General features: G+C 42.3%; 1 protein-coding gene across 6 annotated transcripts in view; it reads left to right on the top strand.

The window, feature by feature from the left end:
• The window catches only part of EFHC2 (EF-hand domain containing 2), a 186367-nt gene that overhangs the window by 74016 nt on the left and 87118 nt on the right, over nt 1-25233 (top strand). For all 6 annotated transcript variants that reach the window (XM_032330119.1, XM_032330116.1, XM_032330121.1 and 3 more), the window contains 6 exons: nt 190-340; nt 10614-10837; nt 13920-14171; nt 17310-17423; nt 17797-17935; nt 24373-24538. In XM_032330119.1, the coding sequence (XP_032186010.1) occupies nt 190-340; nt 10614-10837; nt 13920-14171; nt 17310-17423; nt 17797-17935; nt 24373-24538 (1046 nt within the window). The remainder of the gene's footprint in view (nt 1-189; nt 341-10613; nt 10838-13919; nt 14172-17309; nt 17424-17796; nt 17936-24372; nt 24539-25233) is intronic.

The raw sequence follows: 25233 nt of genomic DNA, 5'->3' as shown, positions 1-25233 counted from the left end.
GATGCAAATATAATCTTTATATATGGTAACTTAGATTGTGTGTCTGTTCTCAGAGCTGATGTGTAAAATGTCTTTGTACAAATCTCAGCTTTTTGCTTTTAAATTAACAGGTATGCAGGCAGGAGCTGTATTGATTCTGAGTTTGCTGAAATTTTTTCATTTCTTAGTTTCTAATTATGATTCCAACAGGTATTATCTTTTGATGCCTATTTAGAAGATGAAGTACCTGATAAAAGCCAAGAAAACTACAGAATAAGACGCTATAAAATCTACTTCTACCTTGAAGATGACACAATTCAAGTAAATGAACCAGAGTTGAAAAATAGTGGAATGCCTCAAGGTACCTATTTAAAGCAGAGTTATGCTTCTCTTACTTCCGATGCCTGCCTTTGTATACTGTCTTTCTCTAGCTTTTCAGAAAATACTGTGTACCGCTTAGATATCTAACTTGTTGGTGACAATGAACATAAACATGCTGGTAGCTTCTGGTCGTTGATGGTGACTTCCCTCCTTTTTACCCCCCAACACCTCGCCATGGGCCATTTCACTCACTCTTGTACAGCATATTTGTTTTCTGTCAGGCATTGCTCTAGTTGGACCAGACTTTTCCTGTGTATCTGGTCTTTTCACTATGACCATATTACTGCCTTCGTAGCACTTTCCAGGCGAAGAGAGGAGGCTGTTGTCCACTGTCCCTTCCAGATCTGTATTCTTTCTTCTTTCTTGAATTTGCTGCTGTTGGCTTCAGCCACCCTCTCCTCATACCTGTTCTCTTGAGACTTTGATGGTTCTTCAGGAACAGAGGGTCATTGCTCCTTCACCCCCGTATGCCAGTCACCTTTGTCCATGGTCCTTTTCAGCCAGACAAGAGTTAATTCTGTGACATGGGCACCAGAGAAACTAATCCTAAATTGCATTATTAGAAGTAGGGCGGAGATCAGGGGAGATGACTGATCTCTTCTGTTTGTGCTCCGAGTCCTTCACTTGGGACAGTGCTGAGATCTGGATGCATTCAGGGGACAGCAACCATGGTGGTAAAAAGACTGAAAATTTGTGTGTGAGGCAGAAGAGTGAAAAGAATATTTGTCCGTAAAGGGAAGACTCCAGTTTGCCTGGTTAATGTCCTCAGGAACCTGAAGGGCTGCTATGGGGAGGAAGGGTGACCTAATTTTCTGTATCCTCAACGCTAGGATCTAGGGGGTCAGAATTTAGGTCGGTAAGAAGAAGAATTTTCTGGCAGAGAGCTGCCAGAGGTTGTGGTGGATGGTTCTGCATGAGCATGAGGGGTCAGTGTTGGGTGTAAGGGAGGAGAGGGATGGACTAATTTGTTTGGTCCTAGGTATACATGGATACTTGGGGGCAGGTCAGGGTTTCTTCTTCACGGACAGCTTAATAGAGGCATGGTGGAGGGGAGTCAGGTGTTCGTTTGGTGTTCACACTGCTGGAGAGACAAGGGGATATGTGGGCCTGGCCACAGCTGTAGCTCACCAGTAAGCCTGCTGAATAGTCATGGGTTTTGTTTGTTTCTTGGGGAAAGGACACATGGGGCCAGAATGGGTGTCACCAATGAATGAGTGGCCGAATTAAGGCCTCATGAATACTGAGTACTCATGAATATTTACTGCTTTTGTATATTTAGTGCATCATGAATATTCAGAGACCAGGTGCCTCATATATATTTAATACATATGGAAAATTAATTATCTCCTGGTCTTTCCATCCCTTTCTTTGTATGTTTGACATACGCATGTTCTATTTACTACCTACTTATTGTTGTTTAACACATCTCAGGAGTTTTGACCAATGCTGAATAAATTTTTTCCTTAGTAACGACTTGTCTGGGCCCATTGCGTCCATGTTGATATACCACAGTGGGTTCGACGCGGGAGAAATAGAAAAATTTGTGTACCGTGGGCCTCTGAGTACAAGGTTTGATGAGGCAGTATGCAAAGGACTTCCTTCAGTGCTCATGAGATTGAGGTTTTCTTGGTATGTAGCCCCATTGAGTCTGGATGATGAATCAGGGGTCAGTCACCATGGCCAAGAAGTGTCTGTTGAATTATCTACTCTGTGCCAGGCACTGTGCTGGGTTTTGGTAAGAAGACCTCCATCTCATAGAGCTTATGGGCAAGCAGTTTGGAGAGGGAAGGGAGCAAGGTGACTAGTCCCAAGAATTTTGCAATTATTCTGGTTAGAACAAACAAAGACAGTGATGGTAGGAATAGGAAACAGAGGAAAGATTTTAGAGACATTTGGTTGGCAGACTTGATAGGCCTTGACCAACAATTAAATATAGAGAATGAGGAAGGGGAATATCTAATGATAAAAGTACCTGCTTGATCATTATCTCATTTAATCCCCCAACGACCATCTAAAGTAGGTCATTGTTAGCGTTTACAGAAAAAGAAACAGGTTTAGAGAGGTAATTTGCTTCATCTAAATCTTAACTGATTGCCTCAGAGCTCACTCTGTGGTTGAGGTTTTCGGTCACTTTGTGGTTCCAAGGATGGTGATGTGTTTGCAAAACCCAGAAGCATGGCGCGAGGAGCAACACTGGGGATAGAGGTTGGTGATGTTTGTTTGGACACATGAAGCCTTGGAACGTGGGTTGGGACATCTGTATGGTGATGCCCACCAGGCAGGTAGAATCTTGGGATGTGTTTTCAGAAAGAAAGTCACGACTGGAGATGTGGACCGGAAATCAAGGGTGCCCAGATCATGAACGGAATCATTTGGCTTATTCTGCCACATTAGAAGAGAGGCACTGTTGAGGTGGTAGAAGAAGGAAGAAGATTGGACATAGCGTCTGTAGTTGGTTTTACTAGTGGAGGGAGAAAGTGAGGATTGGTCGAAGGAGATGATATGAGGTATCCTCATTGTTCTTTGTGCCCCGACATACTATCCACTCACAGGTCTTTTAATTTGGATGGAAGTAGGATGCTTTGTAAAGGAATAAGAAGTCTTTAGATCCTTCAGAGTCATTTTTTAAAAAAAGATTATTTATTTAAGAGAGAGAGAGGGCGAGAGCACAAGCAGGGTATGGCCTAGGTGGCTCAGTCGATTTAGTGTCTGCCTTTGGCTCAGGTCACGATCCCAGGGTCTTGGAATCAAGTCCCTGCATCGGGCTCCCTGATCAGCAGGTAATCTGCTTCTGCCTCTGCCCCTCCCATCTGCTTGTGCTCTCTCTCTGTGTCAAATAAATAAATAAAATCATAAAAAAAAGGCAAGAAGCCTAGTAAGGGAATATCAGAGTAAAGCATTTAAGTGAACATAAATATGATACATTTTTATAAATATATATTCTTACTAATATAAAATATTTATAAGAAAATATGTTCTCCTAAGGCAATACTGTCACCTACATAATTAAACACACTTAGGTAAAAGAGGTGTTCATTGAATTTAAAAGTTCTGAATTTTCTTTCTGTTCAGAAGTAATTCTTCTTACCTGTCAGAGAGAGAGAGAGAGAGAAAGAGAGAGTGCGAGCGCGCGCATGGTTGGGGCGTGGTGAGAGGCAGAGGGAGAAGCAAGCTCCCACTGAACAAAAAACCTGATGCGGCATTCGATCCCATGACCTTGGGATCATGATCTGAGCTGAAGGCAGATGCCCAACCAGCTGAGCAACCAGGGGGCCCATCTTGCTTATTTTGTGATGACCTTCCTCACATGACTTCAGATGTACACAAATGACAGACAGGAGGTCACAGAACATCCTGAACATTTATCAGTGACTTACATTTTTTTTCTTATTATCCTTTTAATTGAAAGCTCATATTCCTGCAGCTTACCAGCCCTGTCTAGTGAGTCTTTAGTTTTATTACACCATCCAAGAAGAAAAACGAAATGCAACCTTATGAGGATCTTGGAAAGGCTTTTATAAGACTTTCCAGTTCCCTCAGCCTCTTGATTTCATATCTAGCATTGGCAGATTCCAGAGGTAAACCGGAGTTAGTCATAATGATTATTTGAAATTAATCTTAGGTGAGTAGGGGGGATTGTGATTCATAAAGACTCATGGCGGGGAAGAAAACGAACTCTGAGTAAAAGACAACTTTAAATCCTCTTGAAAATTTGAGAATTTCTGATTGAGTCCCTGATCAGGCTCTCTCTGACCAGTTTCCCTGAGGGAAGGCGCAATTCGAGGGATAGGTCAATATATGGTCATCGCGATATGTCTAACAAGACTGAATTTGTTAGCAGAGATACTTGGCAGGCCGTAGCAAGTGCTGTGGAGAAGGCAAACACAAATAACCACTCTATCATCAAGCTCTTTGTATTCAGCAAGAAACCGGTCTTTCTTGAAATACTTAATATGATGAATCTTGCTAAGGAAGGTCCATGAGGACAGAGGATACTTTGGAAAATCACTTAAGGGGCACCTGGGTGGTTCAGTGGGTTAAGCATCTGCCTTCGGCTCAGGTCATGATCCTAGGGTCCTGGGATGGAGCCCTGCATTGGGCTCTCTGCTCAGCAGGGATCTTGCTTCTTCCTCTCTCTCTCTCTGCCTGCCTCTCTGTCAAATAAATAAGTAAACTCTGGGGGAAAAAAAGGAGAATCACTTAAACCCCTTCTTCAGGCTTTCCTAAATGAAATGATTGGGGAAAAAAGAACAAGTAAGTGCAATAGGCCAGTGGCTCAGACTTCAGTGGAATGGGGTAGAGGTGTTTCTTTCAGTTGTGTCTTGAGTGGCCTAGGACTGCTTCCCATGCACCCACGGGCCCTGAGAAGGGGCTAGGGATCATATTTAGGGGCCGCTGCACTCTGATGATATCCCTGTCACTTCCATGGGGTTTCTGTATTTCCAGATGGAAAGGGAGGTCAGATGCATTTGTTCTTTTGTATAACTGATCATTCAGAAATTAGTGCATGTGGAAGAATTAGACTCCTTTTTAGCTGCCTCTCCTATCCTGTTAGTTTGTTTGTTTGGGTTTTTTTTTTTGTTGTTGTTGTTGTTGTTTTTGTTTTTTGTTTTTTGTTTTTGGGAGTGGGGGAGTTTGGAATAAGCCAGAAACAAAAGAGGCATGATGCCAAAATAAGCATTCAGTTACATGCAGCTTCTAATCAGAACAACATATTTTTAATGTTCACGAATCCTTGCTGGCAGAGAGATCTATGTACGTTATAAGTCAAGTCACTGTTGCACTTCCAGGCTTGCTTTTATTTCTTGCCAGAACATCACTCTCTTTTTGGTTAGATGTGTCATTTGTATAGAATTTGTTGCTGTTCTGTTGGAATGTAGTTAAAACAATGTTACACCAAGCCAAGAATGTCAGAGGTTAATCCCAGTAGTTCTACTTGTAATTGTCTAAAAGAATCACTGTTTGTTAAATACTACCAAATCCAAACTAATCTATGCTAAAGAAAGGCTGCTGATGAAAAACCTGCCATAAATTTCTGGTGAGGGCAATACCAGTTGTTGTCAGCTGAGAGCGATCATTAGAACCTCGTGGCCCGCTGCAAGAATTTCTGATTCTATAGGCCTGGGGCCAGGTTATAAATTGGCTTTTGCTTCCTAGTGAGTCCTTGGTTGAGAACACTGATTTCCACTGGGCACTTGTGTTGGCGCTTCAACGTATACTCTAAGATAATCTGACCAAGCAAATGTAATCACAAAATGTGGCATTCGTATGTCATTCACTCATAGTGACCATGTACCACATCTTAGTACTGCATCCCACAAAGTGAAGGAGGCATGGTCATAAGGTTGCCAGAGAAAATACAAGCTGCCTAGCTAAATCTGATTCTCAGATAAGCAATGAAGTTTTTCATATGTCCCCAAATATTGCATGGGCCGTAGTTATATTAAAATTACACACTGTTTATCTAGAATTCAGATGTAACTGAGCATCTTCTATTTCAGTGGGCTAAATCTGGCAACCCCAGAGGGTGGATCCTGGGGAAGGGGTGGTCATTGAATGGAGAAGAGGAGAATTTCAGAGTGGAGGTAAGTCAGTGGCCTGTGACGACAGGTGTTTGGTGCATGGTGGCCATGGAGAAGGAGGGAGGAAAGAATTGAGGAGAGGAAATGTGGTAGACAACATCTAGAACACAACACAGGTATCAGAAATGATACCAGGTACTTTGAGGGATCAGAAGAGGAAATACCAGTATCCACCAGAGAAGACATTTGAGTGGTACCTCAGAAGTTCCTCCAGATAAAGATGGATGATGAAGATATAATAGCCAAAAGGAACAGCATAAGATGAAGGAGGGTAGGAAAGCGGTAGGTTGTGGACTTGGGAGGTATGTGGGAGCAGATCCTAAGGTGTGTAAAGAAAGTGAGGCAAGAAAGCAGTAATGTAAGAGAACGTTAGAGCATAACATGCGTGCATTTGGGTCTCATCCAGTGGCGGGGGCGGGGGCACATAGGATTATTCTTTCTTATGATCAGAGATGTGGAATTTTAAGTTTTGTATTCTTCTGCTACAAGACAGATGTCAGGCTCTCTATATGGAAAAAGTTATTCTTATGAAAACAAAACTCCGAAGAGGACCTTTTGTAAAAATACAAATGGAGTAGTTATTTGACCGAAGGAATAATTGTAAACAACAAGAGGAGGAAAAGATACTCTTTCGTGTCTGATCCCAGTGAAGAGTCTTTGTATTTTTGGGATACAGACTTAGTAGACACAGTAACAGGTGGCCATTCCAGTTGAACCTTCATTCACCTAAGAAATACCGGTCTCTAGACTCAGATGGATCCTAGGTCTGCAGCGGTGCTAAAATGAACTAAATATATGGAAAATTAAGATAGAGGTAAGAGGTTGGAGTCTTAATTCTGGAAGGTGAATTTCTAAAAGCCAAATTTAGTGGTATGAGCAAAGATCTAAAGCAAGTCCCAACTGAATGAAAGGAAAATGCATTAAACATAAATGGATATATCATCATTTTGATCTAAACCACAGGGAAATGTTAGAAAGTTAAAGCTTGCAGAGTATAATCAGATAGCAGGGCCTTTAAAAAGGAAGAGAGATTTAAAATAGGAAGATCAGGAGGAGCTTAAAAGCAGGCACCCGATGCCTGGACATCTGCCCAAATTGTCTTTACGGGGCAGTCAGGAAGGCAAATGTTTAAAAATTTAGAGGGTAGATATGGTACTTCTGTTCTTGGTTTTCCATTTTATAGCATTATTTTTATTTATATAATTGATGATCTCAGGTTCTTTTCAGTGCATGCCAAATACGTGCCATCCTGCCCATTTCTTTGATACTCCGGATCACATTCTAGCTGGTGGAGTTTCTGCCGTTTATCCTGGAGGACTATAAACACACAAATATCAATAAATAGAAATTTTCGACCCCTCTAAAGGACACAGTTGAGAGATGGCCACGAAGACACCATTGAAAGCTCTCAGGTGCCACTGTCCATTTCAAATGGCCCACATTAGTTTTCTGATTAACATGGCCTTGTGACTTTGGATTTCTTATTATTAAAAATTGTCTTGTTTAGTTAGGTTTGCCTTCTCTTCTCAGCCCGTGAGTGGTGACGGAGCTTCTCTGGCCTCTTCGGAGAACCATCTCTAGGAAAAATGTGGGAGCATACATAAGGGAGCGTGAGGGCATGCAGGCCTCTGGGGTGGGGGAGGGGTAGGTGTTGGCCCTGGAGGGGGTGTTGCTACAGTGGGCAAGTGTGCCCCTCTCCAGAAAATTGCCTTCAGAGAACAGAGAGGCTGGTCTTTGGGAAGAGCAGCTCCATCTTCTCTCTCTCTCCTTTTCATGGTGGCTGTCAGCTCTTCTCCCCACTTCTATCCTGTTTTGCCTCTAACACTCCCTCCTCTCCTTCACTTAAGTAATCTGTGGCTGTAGTTCAGTGAGACATAGTTCAGTGCAAACTGTGGAAAATGCTGGTTTTTATTTATTTTGTTAAGAGTTTATTTTTAAATAGTCTTTGCACCCAAGATGGGGCTCAAACTCCTGCCCCAAGATGGAGTCACGTGCTCTTCTGACTGAGACAGCCGGGCACCCTGGAAAGGGCTGGTATTTACTTAGAGCTTGAAAATCCAGGTCCAGGATCTTCTGCCGTTTGTTAGCGTGTGACCTTGAGCACGTTACTTAACAACGCCGAACCTTGCTTTTCTCGGCCATAAACTGAATATTTATATTTCGTGCATTATCTGCCTCATGGGATTAGTGAAGATTAAATGAGAAAAATGTATATGAAAGCATATCCTAGGGCTCTGATGATGATTCTGATTATTATTATTTGAAAGCTCTGTAGGTGGGCCGGTTCTTTCCACCTAGAAAAATAGAAGATTCTTATTCAAAGTCTTACTGAACGGAAATCAGCACCAACTTGCTTATTTGAATTTTTATAATTAAGTACAAATACAAAGTAGATGGAATTTCTGAACAAGCTCCTGGCTGTTGAATAAATTTTATATATCTTAAAAACTGTCACAATATAAGTATTTTTAAAGAGATATATAATGGTTTCTGAAAATACCTGAAATGCCCATGCTTTTATAGATGTTTAAGTATGCAATTTGTTCTAAATGTCTAATCTTGAATGATTAAATAATTTGCATACTGTTTTCAGTGGCATGAATTAAAGGCTAATTGAAGTACAATTTTTTGCAGTAAAATTATATCATCTTTTATGTAGTACATTTAAAAATATTCTAGGCCAGTTCTAATTTTATAGTTTTATTATTTTAATTTAATGTACCAAGTAATTAAAAATTGCTACAGAGAAAAGAAGATGAAAATGATTTTAGTTCATTTTGCCTGAACAGAGTGAAAAGATGATGAAGAGAAAAATGGAACAGAGTTCAACACAGTTACTGGCACATAAAGATACTCATTAAATTTCTGTAAGAATAGCAATGAATAATTTCTAAGTATTTCTAGACGTCAGGAAAAGGTGCCATTCTCAGAGCTATAGAAAATAGGAACAAGATTGCTTGACCTCATTATGCTAAAATGCTTCCATACAGAGGTCCCACAGGCCACTTGGACTTGAACCATTAGTCCCTCAGTTTGCTCTGCTCACGTTTTCTCTTCTTCCCTTTACTCTTGGAGTAGATTCTCAGGCCAAAGTTGGTCACAGATGTTGAGAGACCATTCTCTGTGGGTATCTTGCATTTGGGTAGATCTTGCAAGTAGAGGCACTGCCTGCTCTTTGTTCTGGACTGTCTCTTCAGGGATGTCTCTATAGCAAACAGCTTTTGAAGATAAAGGGGAGGTTTGCTCATGGCCATGGGAGAAAGAGGCGGTGTCTCCTTCCAGAACAGAAGGAGGACAAGACATGCTTACTGTCCAGTCTAATAAAGGTCCTGTCTCCCTATGAGATGAAAAGCAGGAGGGGCACCTGGATGGCTCAGTGGGTTAAACCTCTGCCTTCGGCTCAGGTCATGATCTCAGGGTCCTGGGATCGAGCCTTGCTTCGGGCTTTCTGCTCAGTGGAGAGCGTGCTTCCTCCTCTCTCTCTCTCTCTCTCTCTCTCTCTCTGTCTGCCTCTCTACCTACTTGAGATTGAAATAAATAATATCTTTAAAAAAAAAAGCAGGAATGCTTACTATCCATTTTAAGGCTTGGGTTTCCTATGCTTAGGGCTCCTCTCCTGTAACATACCCCACCACGTGGGCAGGAGTTACTCAGACCTTCTTGGGTCATCCCGTGGGAATCAAGGCTCAGGAAACTGGTGTGAAACATGCTGGTGTTCTGGCTGCTGTTATTGCTGTGAATTTATCTCTAACCAAGGCAATCTATGCCTTCTACCAACATCCATGAACCTGCAACAGGCTACCTTGTTAGTTTGCAAGTAGAATAAAATCTCATCTCAAACTCTAAACAGTTCTTGACAACAGGTTTCAACAGGGTTTGGGTAAGTTGGCTGGTATGGTGTGGTGTAGTTCGCACGCTCATCTGGGAGCAAACCCTTTCAGTGCCAGTGGCTAACCACCACTTGGGGACCCTGGGTCCATATTCTCAAGAGTAGAAGTGAAGGGGCACCATAGGGTTAGCAGTAAAAGATAGAATGAGATCCAGAACATTTGGCAAAAACGTTGTCTAAAATAATGAAGCCTCTGATAACCAGAGGCTTGTAGGGGTGGTTGGGGGTCGGAGGAGAAGAGCTTGGTAGAGCAAAGAAGATGCCATGCAGTTTCCAAGCAGCATGAAGTCTTTCATGCTTATAGAATCTACAAATCATGGTGCACCTACCATACTGAAGCTGATAAGCTTTTTTTTTTTTTTTTTGAGCCGAGAGGATGCATTTTCATGAGTACTTTGCTTTGCGGTCATAGTGCCTTGTTTAGTGTGCTCACATTGAGTGCTTGTTCTGGAAGAAGACAGGATGGCAGTGTCTGGCCCATTAGGTCACCCTCTCTGTGCCCCTCTTCCTTTCCTAGTCTTTATGGCTTATTAAAGTACGTTAGTACCACTTAGGCAACTTTAGTAACAAACATGCAAGACTGGTCAGTACCTATGGACCTCAGAAATCTCAGCTCCCTCAGGTACCCTCAGAGTCTGAACATAATCATGCTGCCTCTAAGAACCAGCCCTTTGCCCCCTTCCCTGTTGTGGGACAGCATTCAGGGCTGTTACGGAGACGTGCTGTGACCTTTTCTTCATTAGCTGCCTAATGAAACAGCTGTGTTTTGTTCCATACCATAGGGACTTTCATCCGGCGTCATCGGATTTCACTCCCTCCTCCTGATGAAGATCAGTTTTATACTGTGCATCATTTCAATATCAACATAGACATCATCTTCTATGGCCGGACATTCAAGATTTATGACTGTGATACGTTCACAAAAAACTTTTTGAGGAAAATGGGAGTCAAGTTAAACCCCCCGGGACAGTGTCCAGAAGATCCTTACATGAAGTTACGGAAAGAGGTAAGGAGTTGATGATATATCTGTGAGCTGGTATCTTCCGAATGAGAAACCAAAAAGGAGAGTCAGTAAAGGGTATCTGCACTCCTGATGCAGACGTGAAAGAATGTTCGGGGTCATAGTCACTGGAGTTGTCCTAATCCCCTTTAGGCTGGAAGGAACTCTAGGTGTTGACCTCAGGGCAGGAGAGCCTCACTCACTGCCCCTGCCCCCACTTCTCTCCATGGAGAGTCTCCCTTCCAGACAGACAGTAGGAGTCTTCAATGAGCCGCCCACATGGGACAAGCTCTAAGGCCCACTCTTACCTGGCCTGACTTTCCCCATTTTGGTTGCCTAACCCTGGGAATATGTTTGCTTCTGTTCTACTGATTTATTGCAGCACACCTTGGGTATACCTTTTTTCTTCTTCCCCAGGACTCCCAGCTCTAGCGATGATGGCATCAGGTGTAGGAATATTCTATCAGAACGGAGAAGGCCATGATTCTGATGTACCCTATTGTAAAAGGATGTTTGTCTTCCAAGTCTGACCCCAGTTAGTATAGGGAGGCAGGAACAGTGTTCGTAGTAGTATTGTTGTCTTTCTAAAGTTGTCTTTTTTTTTTAATGATCCCTTGGCCCAAATTTTGTGGTTTTTGTTTGTTTGTTTGTTTGTTTGTTTGTTTTACAGAAGAATCTGAACACGCAGAAGGGCAGGTTGTTAGGTGGAAGGTCACATACCCAACCAGTCTTCTTATGAGGACTTCAATTCAAATCTTTTGCTGCCTACCCAGAATTTCTTTATTGTCATTCTCTTTTTTTATGGAAGCATGGTTAGACAGAGTAAAATACACAGAAATGAAGCACGCAGTTGGATGAGTCTTCACAAATGCATATGCCCATGTAATCCACAGTCCAAATCGAGACACAGAACGTGTCCTTTGCCCCAGAAACTTCCCTCTTGGCTTTTTCCAATCAATCACTCTTCCCACCCAGGGAGAGATAACCACTGTTCTCACTTCTATCCCTATAGATCAGTTTAGTCTCATTCCTGTTGTTTCTTAAACTTGTAATTAATTTCCTTGCAGAAAGATAACATGAAATTTAGAATAAAATCCTCCTTTAATTCTGCTCTGAGCTCTTGTTGAAAGCTGCGTGTGGGGTCATTCATCTCTTCCCACCTCCTGGCCCCAGCAGAGTTATCCTTTAATGTTGTAGGCATGCAGCTCTCCTGAGAAATATGTATTGTTGCTCCTGGAATATTTAAGGTGAAGTTCCTTTGGAATTATACCCGTGTATATTGGCATACGAGCAGATTTATAGTTTGGGTTTATTTTTATTTTTTTCCAAATGCTCTAGATGACAGAGCCTAGATAAACATGAAGTCTCTACAATGAGAAGAGAGAACCTGAAAGAACAGGTCCATATGAATTACCACCTTTTGCATATGGCTTCGCTCGTTTGCTAACAGTTGGTATTATACAATAGTGATTATGAATGGTGATGCATTATATTAAATACAGAGAGCCCTGTGCCATTTCATAAATTTATGAAGAAAAAAAAATTTTTGTGCCAGGAACTGAGAATAAATACCACAAACAGCCAAGAAATGTTTTAACTAATTTCCTTTCAGGTTGGGAAAATCATTTTCGCATTTACTCCCTCAGGGAGAAAGCTCTTCAATAAATATAGCAATCTGTGGAAAATTAGGAGTTTAATAAGAGGATTTTATATTGACTCTAATGCATTCACTTCTCCAGTGTTTGCTGCCTTCAAATATAAAGTTAAAATTAAACAATTTAACTTAAACTGAAAAGAGCCCCAATGGTGTATAATCAATAATGCATTTCTTAAAGGCCTTATAATGCCAAAGAAACATTTTTCAGTTAATGAAAGTAGAGGTCCCATAATTTCATTTAAATATCCAGGCTAAGGAAGAAGGATAAGAGCCTCTGGAAGGCCATAATGTCTCCCCGCAATCTTGGAGTAGGTGTCTCCCTAGACTGCCCCAGACAGATACCGAGTTTTGAGAATGGACAAATATGATCACATAAGCCGATATGGGACTACTTCTCCCTTGCCACTGAGTGCTCCTTTATATAACGATTCTGTTTCGCTACAGCAGATAGAATGGGAGCAATTTTGCTCCGAGACAGGGCTGAGAACATGCAAATAGAGCTCCACCAGGAAACCCGCAGAAGTGGGGATACCTGGGCCGGGGAACATTCTGTGTGGCTGGGTAAGTTCTCCATTTGCTCTGTTTCTGTTTTCATGCCCTTCCAGATCCTTGATAGGAAAAGCTTTGAAGCAAAATAAAACTGGGACTATGTTTCTTCCCTTTTACTTTTACAAAAATCTTTGGATGAATGAGGATATACAGATATGAATTCTCAGTGAAAAGACAACAGGTTTTTTAGGGGGTTGAGATAAAATTAACATATGCTCAGACGTATAAATCTTAAACATACAAATCAACAAGTTTTGGAAAATGTATGTTTAGTAAGTGACACAAAAATCAAGATATGGAATATTTCCATCACCCCAGAAAATTTCCTTCTCCCCCTTTCTGGTCAGTCCCCTACCCAAAGAGGAAATTACCCTTCTAATTTCTGTCACCACATGTTAGTTTTGTGTGTTCTTAAGCATTTTAAGTCTTGGAGAAAAGCCAGTTTTTTTTTGTTTTTGTTTTTTAAATTTTTTATTTTTTATAAACATATATTTTTATCCCCAGGGGTACAGGTCTGTGAATCGCCAGGTTTATATACTTCACAGCACTCACCAAAGCACATACCCTCCCCAATGTCCATAACCTCACCCCCCTTCTCCAAACCGAAAAGCCAGTTTTCAAAGACATCACAAAGTGTATTTTAGTGTTTCAGATTACTGTTTGATCTTAAATGCTTCCTACTACTTGATTGTCTATTTTTAAGGTGAAAACTTGCTGTAGGTGTATCTACATGTATGTCATTAGTGTGTTGACATTTAAAAAAAAAGAAATATCCCGTCATAGTCAATGGGCAAGATATCTTTACATTCTCTGATAGCTTGCATCTCAGAAGTGGTTGCGTAGAAGTGCTATTCTTGACATTTTTTTTTTTTCTGTTTTCAGACTCTAGACTGCATGGACCCCTTTCGTCCCTATGAGTCCTTTGACACCCTGAAACAGTTCCTTGAATACGATAGGAAGGTGTTACGTTTTTTCTGCCTGTGGGACGACTCCGCCTCGCTGTTTGGGGACCGTAGGGAACTCATTCTGCATTACTTTCTGTCTGATGATACCATTGAAGTCAAAGAAGTGATACCACACAACTCAGGCCGGGATGCTATGTCATTGTTCCTCCAGAGAAGAAAGCTCCCTAAGGTGAGCAGCGGACACAGAACCCCTTTCCGCATTTGCCTGTGACCTCAAAGACTCTCGTCACTCCCTGTCTGGAATGTCGGGCCTAGGTATCAGTCACCATATGTTAGTACAGGTGTCTAGAAAAGCTTGATTTTGTGCTCTCTCCTAAGATACATTTGTGAAAGTACCATAGAGGATATGACAAATTGAGGTAGGAATATTTTGGGTTTAATTAAGGCAAGTAAAGGAAGAAAGTCAAATGTAAGAGAAAGCACATATTCATTACAGAGTTCATAATCAGTCTTCTGAATGTAAAAGACTCTCTAGTTAGAATTGCTCATGGGGTGCCTGGGGGGGGCGCAGTCAACTGAGTGTATGACTCTTGATTTCAACTCAGGTCATAATCTTGGGGTCCTCCATTCAGTGCAGAGTCTGCTTGAGGGTCTCTCTTCTTCTACCCTCTCACCAATAAAAAAATAATTCTTAAAAAATAATTTAAAAAACAGTTGCTCATGCCCTTGGGTAGGGCACTGGCCTCTGGCCTCTATATTCTACTGAGGAAGATGCATGGCTTTGGTCCATGTTGTGAATGTACAAATACGCACATGCACACATACATGCACACACACACACACACACTCCTATAAGCGTATGCACAAGAATGACTCTTAGAAGAGTAGCCATCAGTCACCAACTAGCTATTGGCTAGCGTCAATGACAGCTTTTACATTTTGTTCCTATTAAAAGAGAGTTGTGAGACTGATCTCTACATGTTCACGGCCATGTGAGAGCTAATGTAACTTGGGTGCAGCAGAAACAGCACAGAGACAAAAGACCTAGGTTAGAATTATGGGTCTCCCACTTAAAAGCTGTCTGAACTTCAAGTCACATCACTTCTCTGAATGTATTTCCCTATCTCTAAAATGCTGGTAACAAGGCCTCCCCCTGGAAGTAACTGTAAAAGGATAGTATAGTAAAAGACACCCACTAAGAACCTAAAAACACTATAAGGACAAATGAAAACATACAGTCCTTTTCACAGCTCTGTGTTATGTTTCATTTGTTACTTGGATAAACTATTTTTTAAAAAATATTTTTTAAATGTATTTATTTGAGAGAGAGAGAGAGAGAAAGAGAGCGTATGTAAGCATTTGCTTAGGAGCAGGAAGGGCAAAGGGAGAGGGCGGAAACAGGCTCCCTGCTGAGCTGGGAGCTTAACACCAGGCTCAATCCTTCCATGCAGAGATCATGACGGGAGCTGAAGGCAGATGCTTAACTGACTGAGCTACCCAGGCGTCCCTGGTTAAAATAGATTTTAACTTCATTCTTATTGTGACTGAGGAGGTTACCGTGACACTTATTTCTGATGCAAACAACTGATGTCTATTTGGTCCTCATGGGAGGTTATCCCAGATTCTCGGAGCCCACTGCCAGAAACCATGCTGTGTTGCTTGGGCTGCAGGGAAGAGACAGCATTTGTCCCAGACGGAACTCTGGGGTATGCACAGCGGGCAGCCAAGAGGTACATGGGAAGCCCATTTTTAGAATGGCTCTGACTGATACACTAATTATAAGATAATAATGACACACCTGACATTTGCAGTGTGTCTTGACGTCATTTGATTCATTTATTCATTCATTCAGCAAATATTTATTTATCAAGTGTCAACTGTGTGCCGGCTCTGAGGTTACAGTGTGAAAGAAAATGGATTAAGTCCTGATTCGTGGAACTTAACGATCTCATAGGGGAGAGAGAAAATAGCAGTAGGTATTCCCTTGACACTCAAACATCCTTTGCGAAAGCAAGGAGTCAGTACTATTATCACAGCTAGATGACAAAACTGAAGTTCCCAGAAGGTAAATATCTGGCTCCAAGTCCTGTAGCTAGTAAGCGGTGAAGACAGAATGCGCTCCAAGAGCGCTGGTTTTCTCTGTTACGTGGCTTACTTGCACCCCACATCTCCTAAATTCACACATTTGAACTTGGCATTTTATGTCGCACGTATCAGTGATGATTCAGATTTCTCATCTGTATATGATTTGAGAAACTGATCACTATCAATTTGCGTAAGTTAGTTAGGAGATTTCCCAAAGCTCCCGCAACTGCTGGGACCACCCCCAGCGCACGGAACCGAGGAGCATCGAGGGTCGCTCCAGGCTGCAGTTTCTGGTAAAGGCTGACTGCGCTCTGTTGTTCTTGTGCCTCGCCACGCTGCCTCTGTCTCGCCGCCAGCTAGTGCTTCCTGAGCTCAGGACTGGGCAGGATGCTAAGCTGAGTAAAGATGGCAAAGCACGGTTTCTTCGTCAGGGCATTTCGTAGTTGAGTGCAGAGAAAAGATGTCTGCCGATGAGGCATTTAGAGAACCACAAGGACTGCTTTAACCCTGTGGTAGGTGCTGTGGAGGTGTGACTGGGGATAGGCCAGGAGCACAGGAAGGGTCAGGGGAATAATGGGTCTTGATCAGGGCCTTGAAGGATGGGTGTGGAAGTATAGAGAGACGTACATGGAGTGTGGTGGCGGAGAAGAGCTGTGTTAGGGAGAGGATAGCTACATTTCTCTCTGCCCTTCTATTCTAGGTTCTTGCCTGAGACCATGCACCCCCCCCCCCAGAATACAGATTAACAGGAGAAAAACCAACAAATATCTAATTACCTGCATACCTCCTGTAAGGAAAGGAAAATGGAGTAACTCCCTGAAATGGCCAAAGCCACCATCTTAAACATCATCTCCTCTTAAAGATGGAACAGACTGCCAGGGGAAGTGGGAAGAAGTCCAGTTGTAGGGGGTCACGGAGAAAAGCACAGTAAACAAGAGGAAGGTTGTTACATAGACTTATATTGTCTTTTCCATTAATCAGAGGTTTTAGAGAGTACAAGTCTTCTTTCTTTTCTTGGTACACAGAGGGAGATACTCTTACAAATGGAGATTTCTTTAAAGATGTACATTTTTTTATACAGAAGGATAATTGGTACTCAGCTTTTCCTGTGCCTGCCGTTTCTTAAAAATAACCGGCTCAAAATAATCAATACACCCAAAAGACATATTTTGGAGTGTTTGCGCCCCTTCACATACAATGCATATTTCCCATTTGAGCCCCTCACCCTTCCCGGCTCTGTGTTCAGTAGGCCATCCACCACACTTTGCATTCTGTCTTCTAGTACGGCCCACCTGGAGTCTATCAGCCAGGCCAAATAACAGATCGAACAGTTCTTAATGTGTACAGTGGCTTGGGAGAGAACCGAGTCAAAGGCTACCTGTTGGATAAATACAAGGTAAGGAGCGTCACATTTTGTTGCTCTTTCCAGTGTGGCTCTCCTGGAACCTGACATGTGCAGGGAGTCACATATTGTCTTGGGGGATTGACTGTGAATGAAGTTAATGACTATATAAATGCATATGCAACGCATCGCTGTCTGTCCACACTGAACATGCTTAAATGTGTGTATAAAGAGTTTCCAAGGGTTAACACCGACTGCTTGTTTTGGCTTGGTTTTTAAAATCCTGTTGTAAATGATACAATTGAGGGGTGGGTTTTTGTTTTGTTTTGGTTTGGTTTGGTTTTGCAATTATGTTTCTTTCTGGACTGGATGCCTACTTCTTTGGAGGGTCTGTGGTGCCCACACTTTGTTCCTTTGTTTTTATTAGCTAGGAAAAGTAGATCAAGAGTTTTACAAAGATGATGACCTGTTCATAGGAGCCACCATCAACGTGTGGGGAAGGAAAGTGCTGCTTTGTGACTGTGATGAATTCACGAAGACTTATTATAAGACAAAATATGGAATTGGTAAGCGGAACGTATGTCCATTAGAAAATACATTTTAAAACTTGGAATCTTTGTCCCCTATGTAAGATTTTACTTTTAGGTTTCAAAGTCTAAGCTCATAATTGCTACCATTTATGGAGCATTTGCTCTCTGTTGGGCATTCGTTGGCTTCCTTATTCCTAACAATGATTCTAGGCTCATGACCTCCATTTTTGAGGTAAAGAAACTGAGGCTTGGAAGGGGCTCACTTGTCGGGGGTTGTGCAGTGAGTGAGGGGTGAGCTGAGATTTGAACTTGCCTGCCTGCTGCCAGAGGCTTCGGTTTTCCTTTATAGCCAGCCCCCTGCCTTACTGCAATATGGGGTCAGTGTTTTCTGGTCGAGCAACTGAAATGGGCATCTGAATGCTTTTCTTTTCACTGAATTCTTGCTTACTACAAAGGTTATACTGCTTCTTGAGTTTTCTGGGGGAATTCTCTTATGTCAGTTTGCTCTACCTTTGCTGGTGAAGCCTGGCTACGTTTCCAGCTTTCTCTCTTCTTGGGTATCCGTTCTATTCAGATGAGTTCAGTTCAGAATGAAGACATGTGATTTATTAAGAACCTACTAGGCACAGGTTATTGTAGTAGGACTTAGGAGCTACAGAGTTAAAGAGTTTCTTGGGCGGGAAGGAGAGTGGAAACCTATAGCACATTGGATTGTGTTATGAGAATGACAGAAGCAGGCAGAGGATCTGATACGAGACCTGAAAAACAAACCCCTCATTTGTGAAACCTGCCAGCCAGCTCTGCCTTCTTCCTGGGCCCTGTTCCAGGTACCTGCTGGCGCTAGGCTAAGTGGGGGTGGCGGGAGTTGCTGACCTCCCAGGCTGGGGTCTGGCTGGGGTAGGAGTGCTTACTCCTGCCTGCCTCTCCAAACCTTGGAGTGTTCTTGTGAGCACACTTCCCTGAGGGATGAGATGGAGGCCAGAAGCAACCACAGCTTTCTAGAAGACAAGGTGCTTTTTCTCTAGAATGAGACGAGCACCTCACAGGCCTTGGTGTTCCCTTGTGGAGTATTCCCGGCCTCCTGGGAATCTCTTTCTTTCTTTCTCTTTAAAGATTTTATTTATTTATTTATTTAGAGAGAGCTGGGTCGGGGGAAAAGGCAGACAGAGAGGGAGAGGGAATCTCAAGCAGGTTTCACACTCAGTGCAGAGCCTGATGTGGGGCTCAGTCCCAAGACCCTGAGATCACGACCTGAGCCGAAACCAAGAGTTGGATACTTAAGCAGCAGCCACCAGGCACCCTTCCTCCTGGGAATTCATATCTCGTGGGAGAAGGCACGTACCACACACAAAGCGTTGGAACAAAAAAGGACGTTGAATTTCACTCTTCAGTACATTAAGGGAATTTGTTCCACTGCAGCTGCAATGCCCAATTAGGCAAAATGTGTGGGCCCTATGGGGCCAAATTGGTGGGGTCTCCCAACATTCTTCCTCATCTGTGGACACCGTTGGGCATATTGGTTTTGGGGACTGTGAGCAAGAGGCATCAAGGAAAGTGCATATGGTGGCTATTGTAGGAAGTGGCTAGTGGCCCATAGGTCTTTGTATAGGAGAATTTGGTTTTTGTTTTTGTTTTTTTAAGATTTTATTTATTTATTTGACAGAAATCAAAAGTAGGCAGAGAGGCAGGTAGAGAGAGACGGGGGGAAGCAGGCTCCCTGCTGAGCAGAGAGTCCAATGCAGGGCTCAATCCCAGGACCCTGGGATCATGACCTGAACCAAAGGCAGAGGCTTAACCCACTGAGCCACCAAGGTGCCCCAGAGATTTGTTTTCTTATAAATGTCGGTGCCTATTTAAAGCCAATAAATCTTCAGTGTTGGCTACTTAAAATTTGAAATATATATATATAAAAGATGAGTTAACCCAAAACACTGACTTCTGTCCCACTGAATGATTATCTTTGTGTAAAGGATGGGGCAAAGTTTCCAGACCATCCTAGGATCCCTTCAACCTAGAGTCCAACATCTGGTTGGTGTTTGTCTGTCAGCTTAATTTTGAGACTCCGAAGGTGGCATTTGGTAAAATGGACATGGTGCTGGTGAGACATGGGACACTGTTAGTTTCTTAACATGTTGGCAGGGAACTTGCCGAGGCAGAGTGAATTCACTGGTGTACTCTGTATGTTTGGCAAATGGATCTGCTTCAGGTGACCCATGGTCCGTTTCCGTGGAGCCCTAGCACTTAATTTCTTTCTGCTCACTTCTTTTGTTCACTCTATAGGATTATGTATTATGTAAAAAAAAAAAAACAGTTTGTGCCTTTAAAGCTAATATAACACGAGCATTATGCATTTAAACAGAAAATTATGCAAATGCAAAATTATGATGCATTTTATAGTCACGCTGACTTTTTATATTTCTCATAACATATGTTAAAATATCCCATTTAACAGACACTATTATTACACAACATTTCTTGAGTAACAACAGTGTACTTAATGTAAGTAATGACTAGAAATTATATCCACGATGCAGCGGGGGCGGGGGTGGGTGGGTTGTGAATCCGTGTTCTCTGATAATCTTTACATTGCCTTTTCTGACTTTTTGGTAAGGTTAAATTAAGATGCTTCATGTTACTTGGATACCGTTACTTCTGACATTTTCATTTGGTTGATAATTCATTCTGCTTCTCCAAATTCGTAAGACCAAATTCTATACACTATACTTCGGTATTTTGGGAGCTCAGACCTGAACAAGGTCCTGCCCATACCTGAGGTCACCTTTCCTTCCATGTTAATAACTGTGGTTGGTAGAATGCGTACTGTCTCCGCTCTGCAGCCCCACAGGAAGGAGCTGGCAAGTGCTTACCACACAACCAGGGACCTCCTAAGAGGAAGCCAGAGGGGACATTTGTAAATGCAGCCTCAGGTGCTTTTTTCCAAGAGCTATTTGTACCCTGGTGTAAAACCCAATTTGCCTCCTAAAAAGAGAAGATTCTTCTGTGCATTTAAGGATTCTAAGGAGAAAGCAATTCTGTCGACTTCTTGCACAAAACACTCCAGTGTGACTACCCCACCAGGCAGCTCGGCCATCCCGCCAGCCCTGGCTCACCTGCTGGGCAGTAGCATGTCGCTCCCTCATTATTTCGTGTGGATGAACACAGACTGGCAGATGGAGGCCTGTTGGACTTTCCTGTAGCATAAAGGTTAGAAGAGGCTCCAGGGGCTCCAGCATGTGTTTCTTTCACTGAAGGAACAGGGACTTGAATAGAAACAGCTCTTACCTAGAATTTCCTGCCTTGGGTTATTTCTTTGTTATAGGAGGACTTGCTGGTCATCCATTCTTAGGAGCTGGGGCAACCAACAAGTAAAACACCAGCCGTTCCCCATTACTCTTGAATATTTCCGAGTCTGTACTGACATGAAGGATGAGCATAGTTGTTAAAGCATCTTTAATTTTGCAGTATTACTTCTGGGCTGTTGATCAACTCTGAACTCCTGGTGCAGGAAGCAGTGGGACATCCAAGATGGGAATTTAATAGTCATATGAGCAGATGAGCCATCCCAGTCTACAACAATGGAGTAGACTTTGCTTCTGGTTGCACGATATGACCTTAATGGATGGAACAGTTTTATCCCTTTGTCTTCCCCTGTGAAGTACAGTGGATTGAGGAATCGATGGTCCCCAAGGATTTTCTAGCTACAGCTCAAAAGTATGCGATTCACTAATGATTTGACCCAGAAATGAACATCCCACCCAAATTATTTGACCTGGGTATTGTACAAGCACAGGGGGATTTGCTTGTTCATGAAGCTCGAGCTTTAGGGTTCTTCCCTTGCAGGAGCCCCAGTTCAAGGCCGTGGACCTGACTTTGTCTTCATATTTGGCATTCTTTGTATTGAAGAGCTTCTCCCAAATTATGTAAGCTTCAGGCCTGTCCATATGCGGGTTACTAGAACATACAAGATGAACTTTGAGGTGATCGAAGGCTTTTTCCAGCGTAGTTTCCAACTGAGATGGCAAATAGTGGTTCACTGTAAAGTGTCATTAAGATTCATTTGAGAAACATATCACCTTTCTGCAAATTTGTTGGAATCTAGCTAATCATGGCTAGACATTCAGTATATATGTTTGTGTGAGTCACTTGGAATTAGAGGAATCAGACCGTTGGAAAGCCAGATGTGTCCCAGGGTTCAGGAGAGGGCCGTTGAAGAAGATATTTGGGAAGATGCTATGTACAAAAACGTCATTTTTCATGTATCCAATAAATAGATTTTAATACCTGAAACATGCAGGATGCTAGGATGTTGGAACACCAAAGACATGAAGCATATTCAGGGACAAGTCCCAAGCCTTGTGAAGGTACACAATTACCCAGAGACATGAGCACTTGGATCAGAGTATCCAGAAAGATGTACGCGGGACAAAAAGTCAGGCAGGGTGGAGTGGAACCGTCCTTGGCGTTTATACACTAGATGGCACTGTGGGTGCAGAGGAAAGCTCTAACTTGGTTCTTTTGTTACTTAAATCTGTGGCAAAAATTATGTAGTTGAGAAAACAAGGCTGTTATAAAACCTGTAATTTGGGGGGGAGGTATAGAATGCATTCTTAATTACTTTGTGATTCAGTGCGCATCCTCTTTTGGTTACACTGTTCAGATTAGTATGGAGAGTTGTCCGTATGGATGTGTCCCCTGTTAGGAGAAGCAGATCATGCCCCAGTTTTCTAATAATCACATTGAGCTTTTTCCCTGCCAGCCTCTGGTCCTTTCCCTGAAATGACGGTACCACTCAGCGGCATGTTTGATTTCATGGTTAGCAACAATAGGGTCTACTGCAGTTCTGCCTAATTCCAAGATCTGAACTTTCCTCTTTATCACCCACATTTTAATTGCCACAAAAATAGCAATAGGAGAGGCTCGCTGTCACTTCTGTACTGGCTGCCTGGCTGCTGGCTCTCAGTGAGCCAGCGAGAAAGCTCTGATGGTGTTCTCTCTGTCAGTGTGTCTTCTGTGAACAGTTTCTGTTAGGATAGAACAGCACTCTTTTGGGGATCATGCTTGAGGGGATTTCACACAAAGCTGAGGAATAAGGAAGTCTAAGGAAATGTGAAAGTTGAAAATGTCTTCAAATCAGAGTTAGAAATAGCTGCAGACCCTTAGCCTTTTGATCCATCTGTTTAAAAAAAAAATCCCTCAATTTTAAGAGTTAGGTTGTGTTGAATGACACATTGATGCACATTTTCAGCGACAGAGGTGTGCTCTAAATCTGTACTCTTGCCTCTGCTAGGACTTTGACAGTGAAAAAGGAAATCATTGCTTATATGGAACTACTCTGAGTCCCAAATGGCACTATCTATGGGATATGAGAGCTTGGGGAAGGAGTAGAAGTTAGATTGCATGAGTTGTTTTCTTGTTGTGTTTTGCTTTCGGAAAGAACCTGGCATTTTCTTTGCCCTTTGTGGTGGGACAAATACAAGTAAGTGACTTGGAGCTCTCAGTTCAACCCTCTCTTCCCTCTGGAGAGCACACTTGCTTCTCAGACATTCTACAGCTTCACAAACGAGGGCCTGAAAGCTGCCAGGGTGTTATAGATATGTCTGAAGCTCTCTGTCCATCTCTCCTTCCTCACAGATAAAAAGTACAGAAAGACAATCAGTGGTATTTCCCTGTAACAACCCCTGTGAGCGAGTAAGCAGGGGTTAGCTTTAAAGTTTTGTGTATTTGTTTGTTCTCAGTTTTATTTGTGTGTGTTTATGTTTTTTATTTTGTTTTATTTTGTCTTTGTTTTTGCTTCATCACATTTTAGTCTTTTCTTGGAAGAAAAGACTTGGTAGTCTTTTCCTTGTAGTCTTTTCTTGGGCAGTCACAAGCGCAACCCAGAGCGGTGGCTGGTGAGCAGTTTTGGTTTTGTTTTGTCACTAGATGGGGAAGTGCCATGGCCTGGGGTTGAGTTGGAGGAAAGAGAGAGGCCTGAAAAAGTTGGAAGCAGAAGGAGAGGACAGTACCTGGGGAAGGCAGAGGCAAAACAGGAGTCAGTCCTGTTTGGAAAGGAGTCTGAAGAGTGAGTGTTGACTGGGCAGGAGGGGCCTAAGCTGCAGGTTAAAACAGGGGATGGGTGGCAAAAAGTTCCAAGTTTGAATTTTCATATCACTGGAACAATCAGGGAAGAATGAAAAATAGTCAGACATGGGGGTGTGATGATAAAAGATAAATGTTTACTTATTTGACATAGACAGTTTTTTTTTCTTTTCTTTCTTTCGAACCAGTGGCGATTATTGAGTGAGTTCTGTGGTTTTTGTAAACACAAATGAAACCTACCCTCCCAGGATTTTGCTGTGTTTTGTTTGAAAGAGTTTAAAATAGTCCACAAAGATCTCCATGTCCATCTTGAAAACATAATAAACCTTTCAAAACAGCCACAATCAGGGCAAAAAAAAAATATTGATGTTTCGTTCGCCTTTGTTTTGTTATAGAGAACTTCACCTCGATTCTGTGCAAGGCTCCACCTCCTCCAAAAATAGAAAGGAAATTTCCACCTTATACCGGCTTTGGTTCTGAAGAAGATTCTCTACGCTCCTGCATAGGCCTCAGGCCCACACCTCATCAGAAGAACTTCAGGAAGTTTGTGGAAAAAGACAGGTGCTTGAGGGAACCATGACTTTATTCTGATCTTTCCCAAATGTGTTCAGGGTTTATACCATAGTCCTCAGGGCGGAACATAAGACACTCAGCTCGTGTAATTAAGAGTTCAGGAACATCCCATTATAGCTTTTTAATGACACTGATTAACATGCAAGTATTAAGAGGTTCTTCGTTGAGTGGTTATTTTATTTTTTCCCAGTTTTATTGAAGTATACTTGACATGTAATATTGTATAATTTTTTAAAAGATTTTATTTATTTATTTATCAGAGAGAGAGAGTGTGTGCATGCACACAAGCAGGGGAAGGGGCAGGCAGAGGGGGAGACACAGGCTTCCTGCTGAACAAGGAACCCGAAGTGGGACTCGTTCCCAGAACCCTGGGGTTATGACCTGAGCCAAAGGCAGACGCTTAACCGACTGAGCCACCCAGGCACCCCAACATTATATAATTTAAAGGTGTGCAACATAATGATTGGATACGTATACATTTTGTAAAAATGATCACCACTAGAAGATTAGTTCATGTAAGTCATCTCCCATAGTTACTTTTTTTTTTTTTTTCTGTGATGAGAACTTTTAAGATCTGGTCCCTCAGTAACTTTTCAATATACAATAGAGTATTGTTAACTGCATACACCCTGTTGTACATTATTACATCCCTAGGACTTACTGATCTTATGACTGGAATTTTG

This window comes from Mustela erminea, chromosome X, assembly GCF_009829155.1.
Source record: "Mustela erminea isolate mMusErm1 chromosome X, mMusErm1.Pri, whole genome shotgun sequence".
Taxonomy (NCBI): Eukaryota; Metazoa; Chordata; class Mammalia; order Carnivora; family Mustelidae; genus Mustela; species Mustela erminea.
This window is presented reverse-complemented; position numbering and strand designations above follow the sequence as displayed.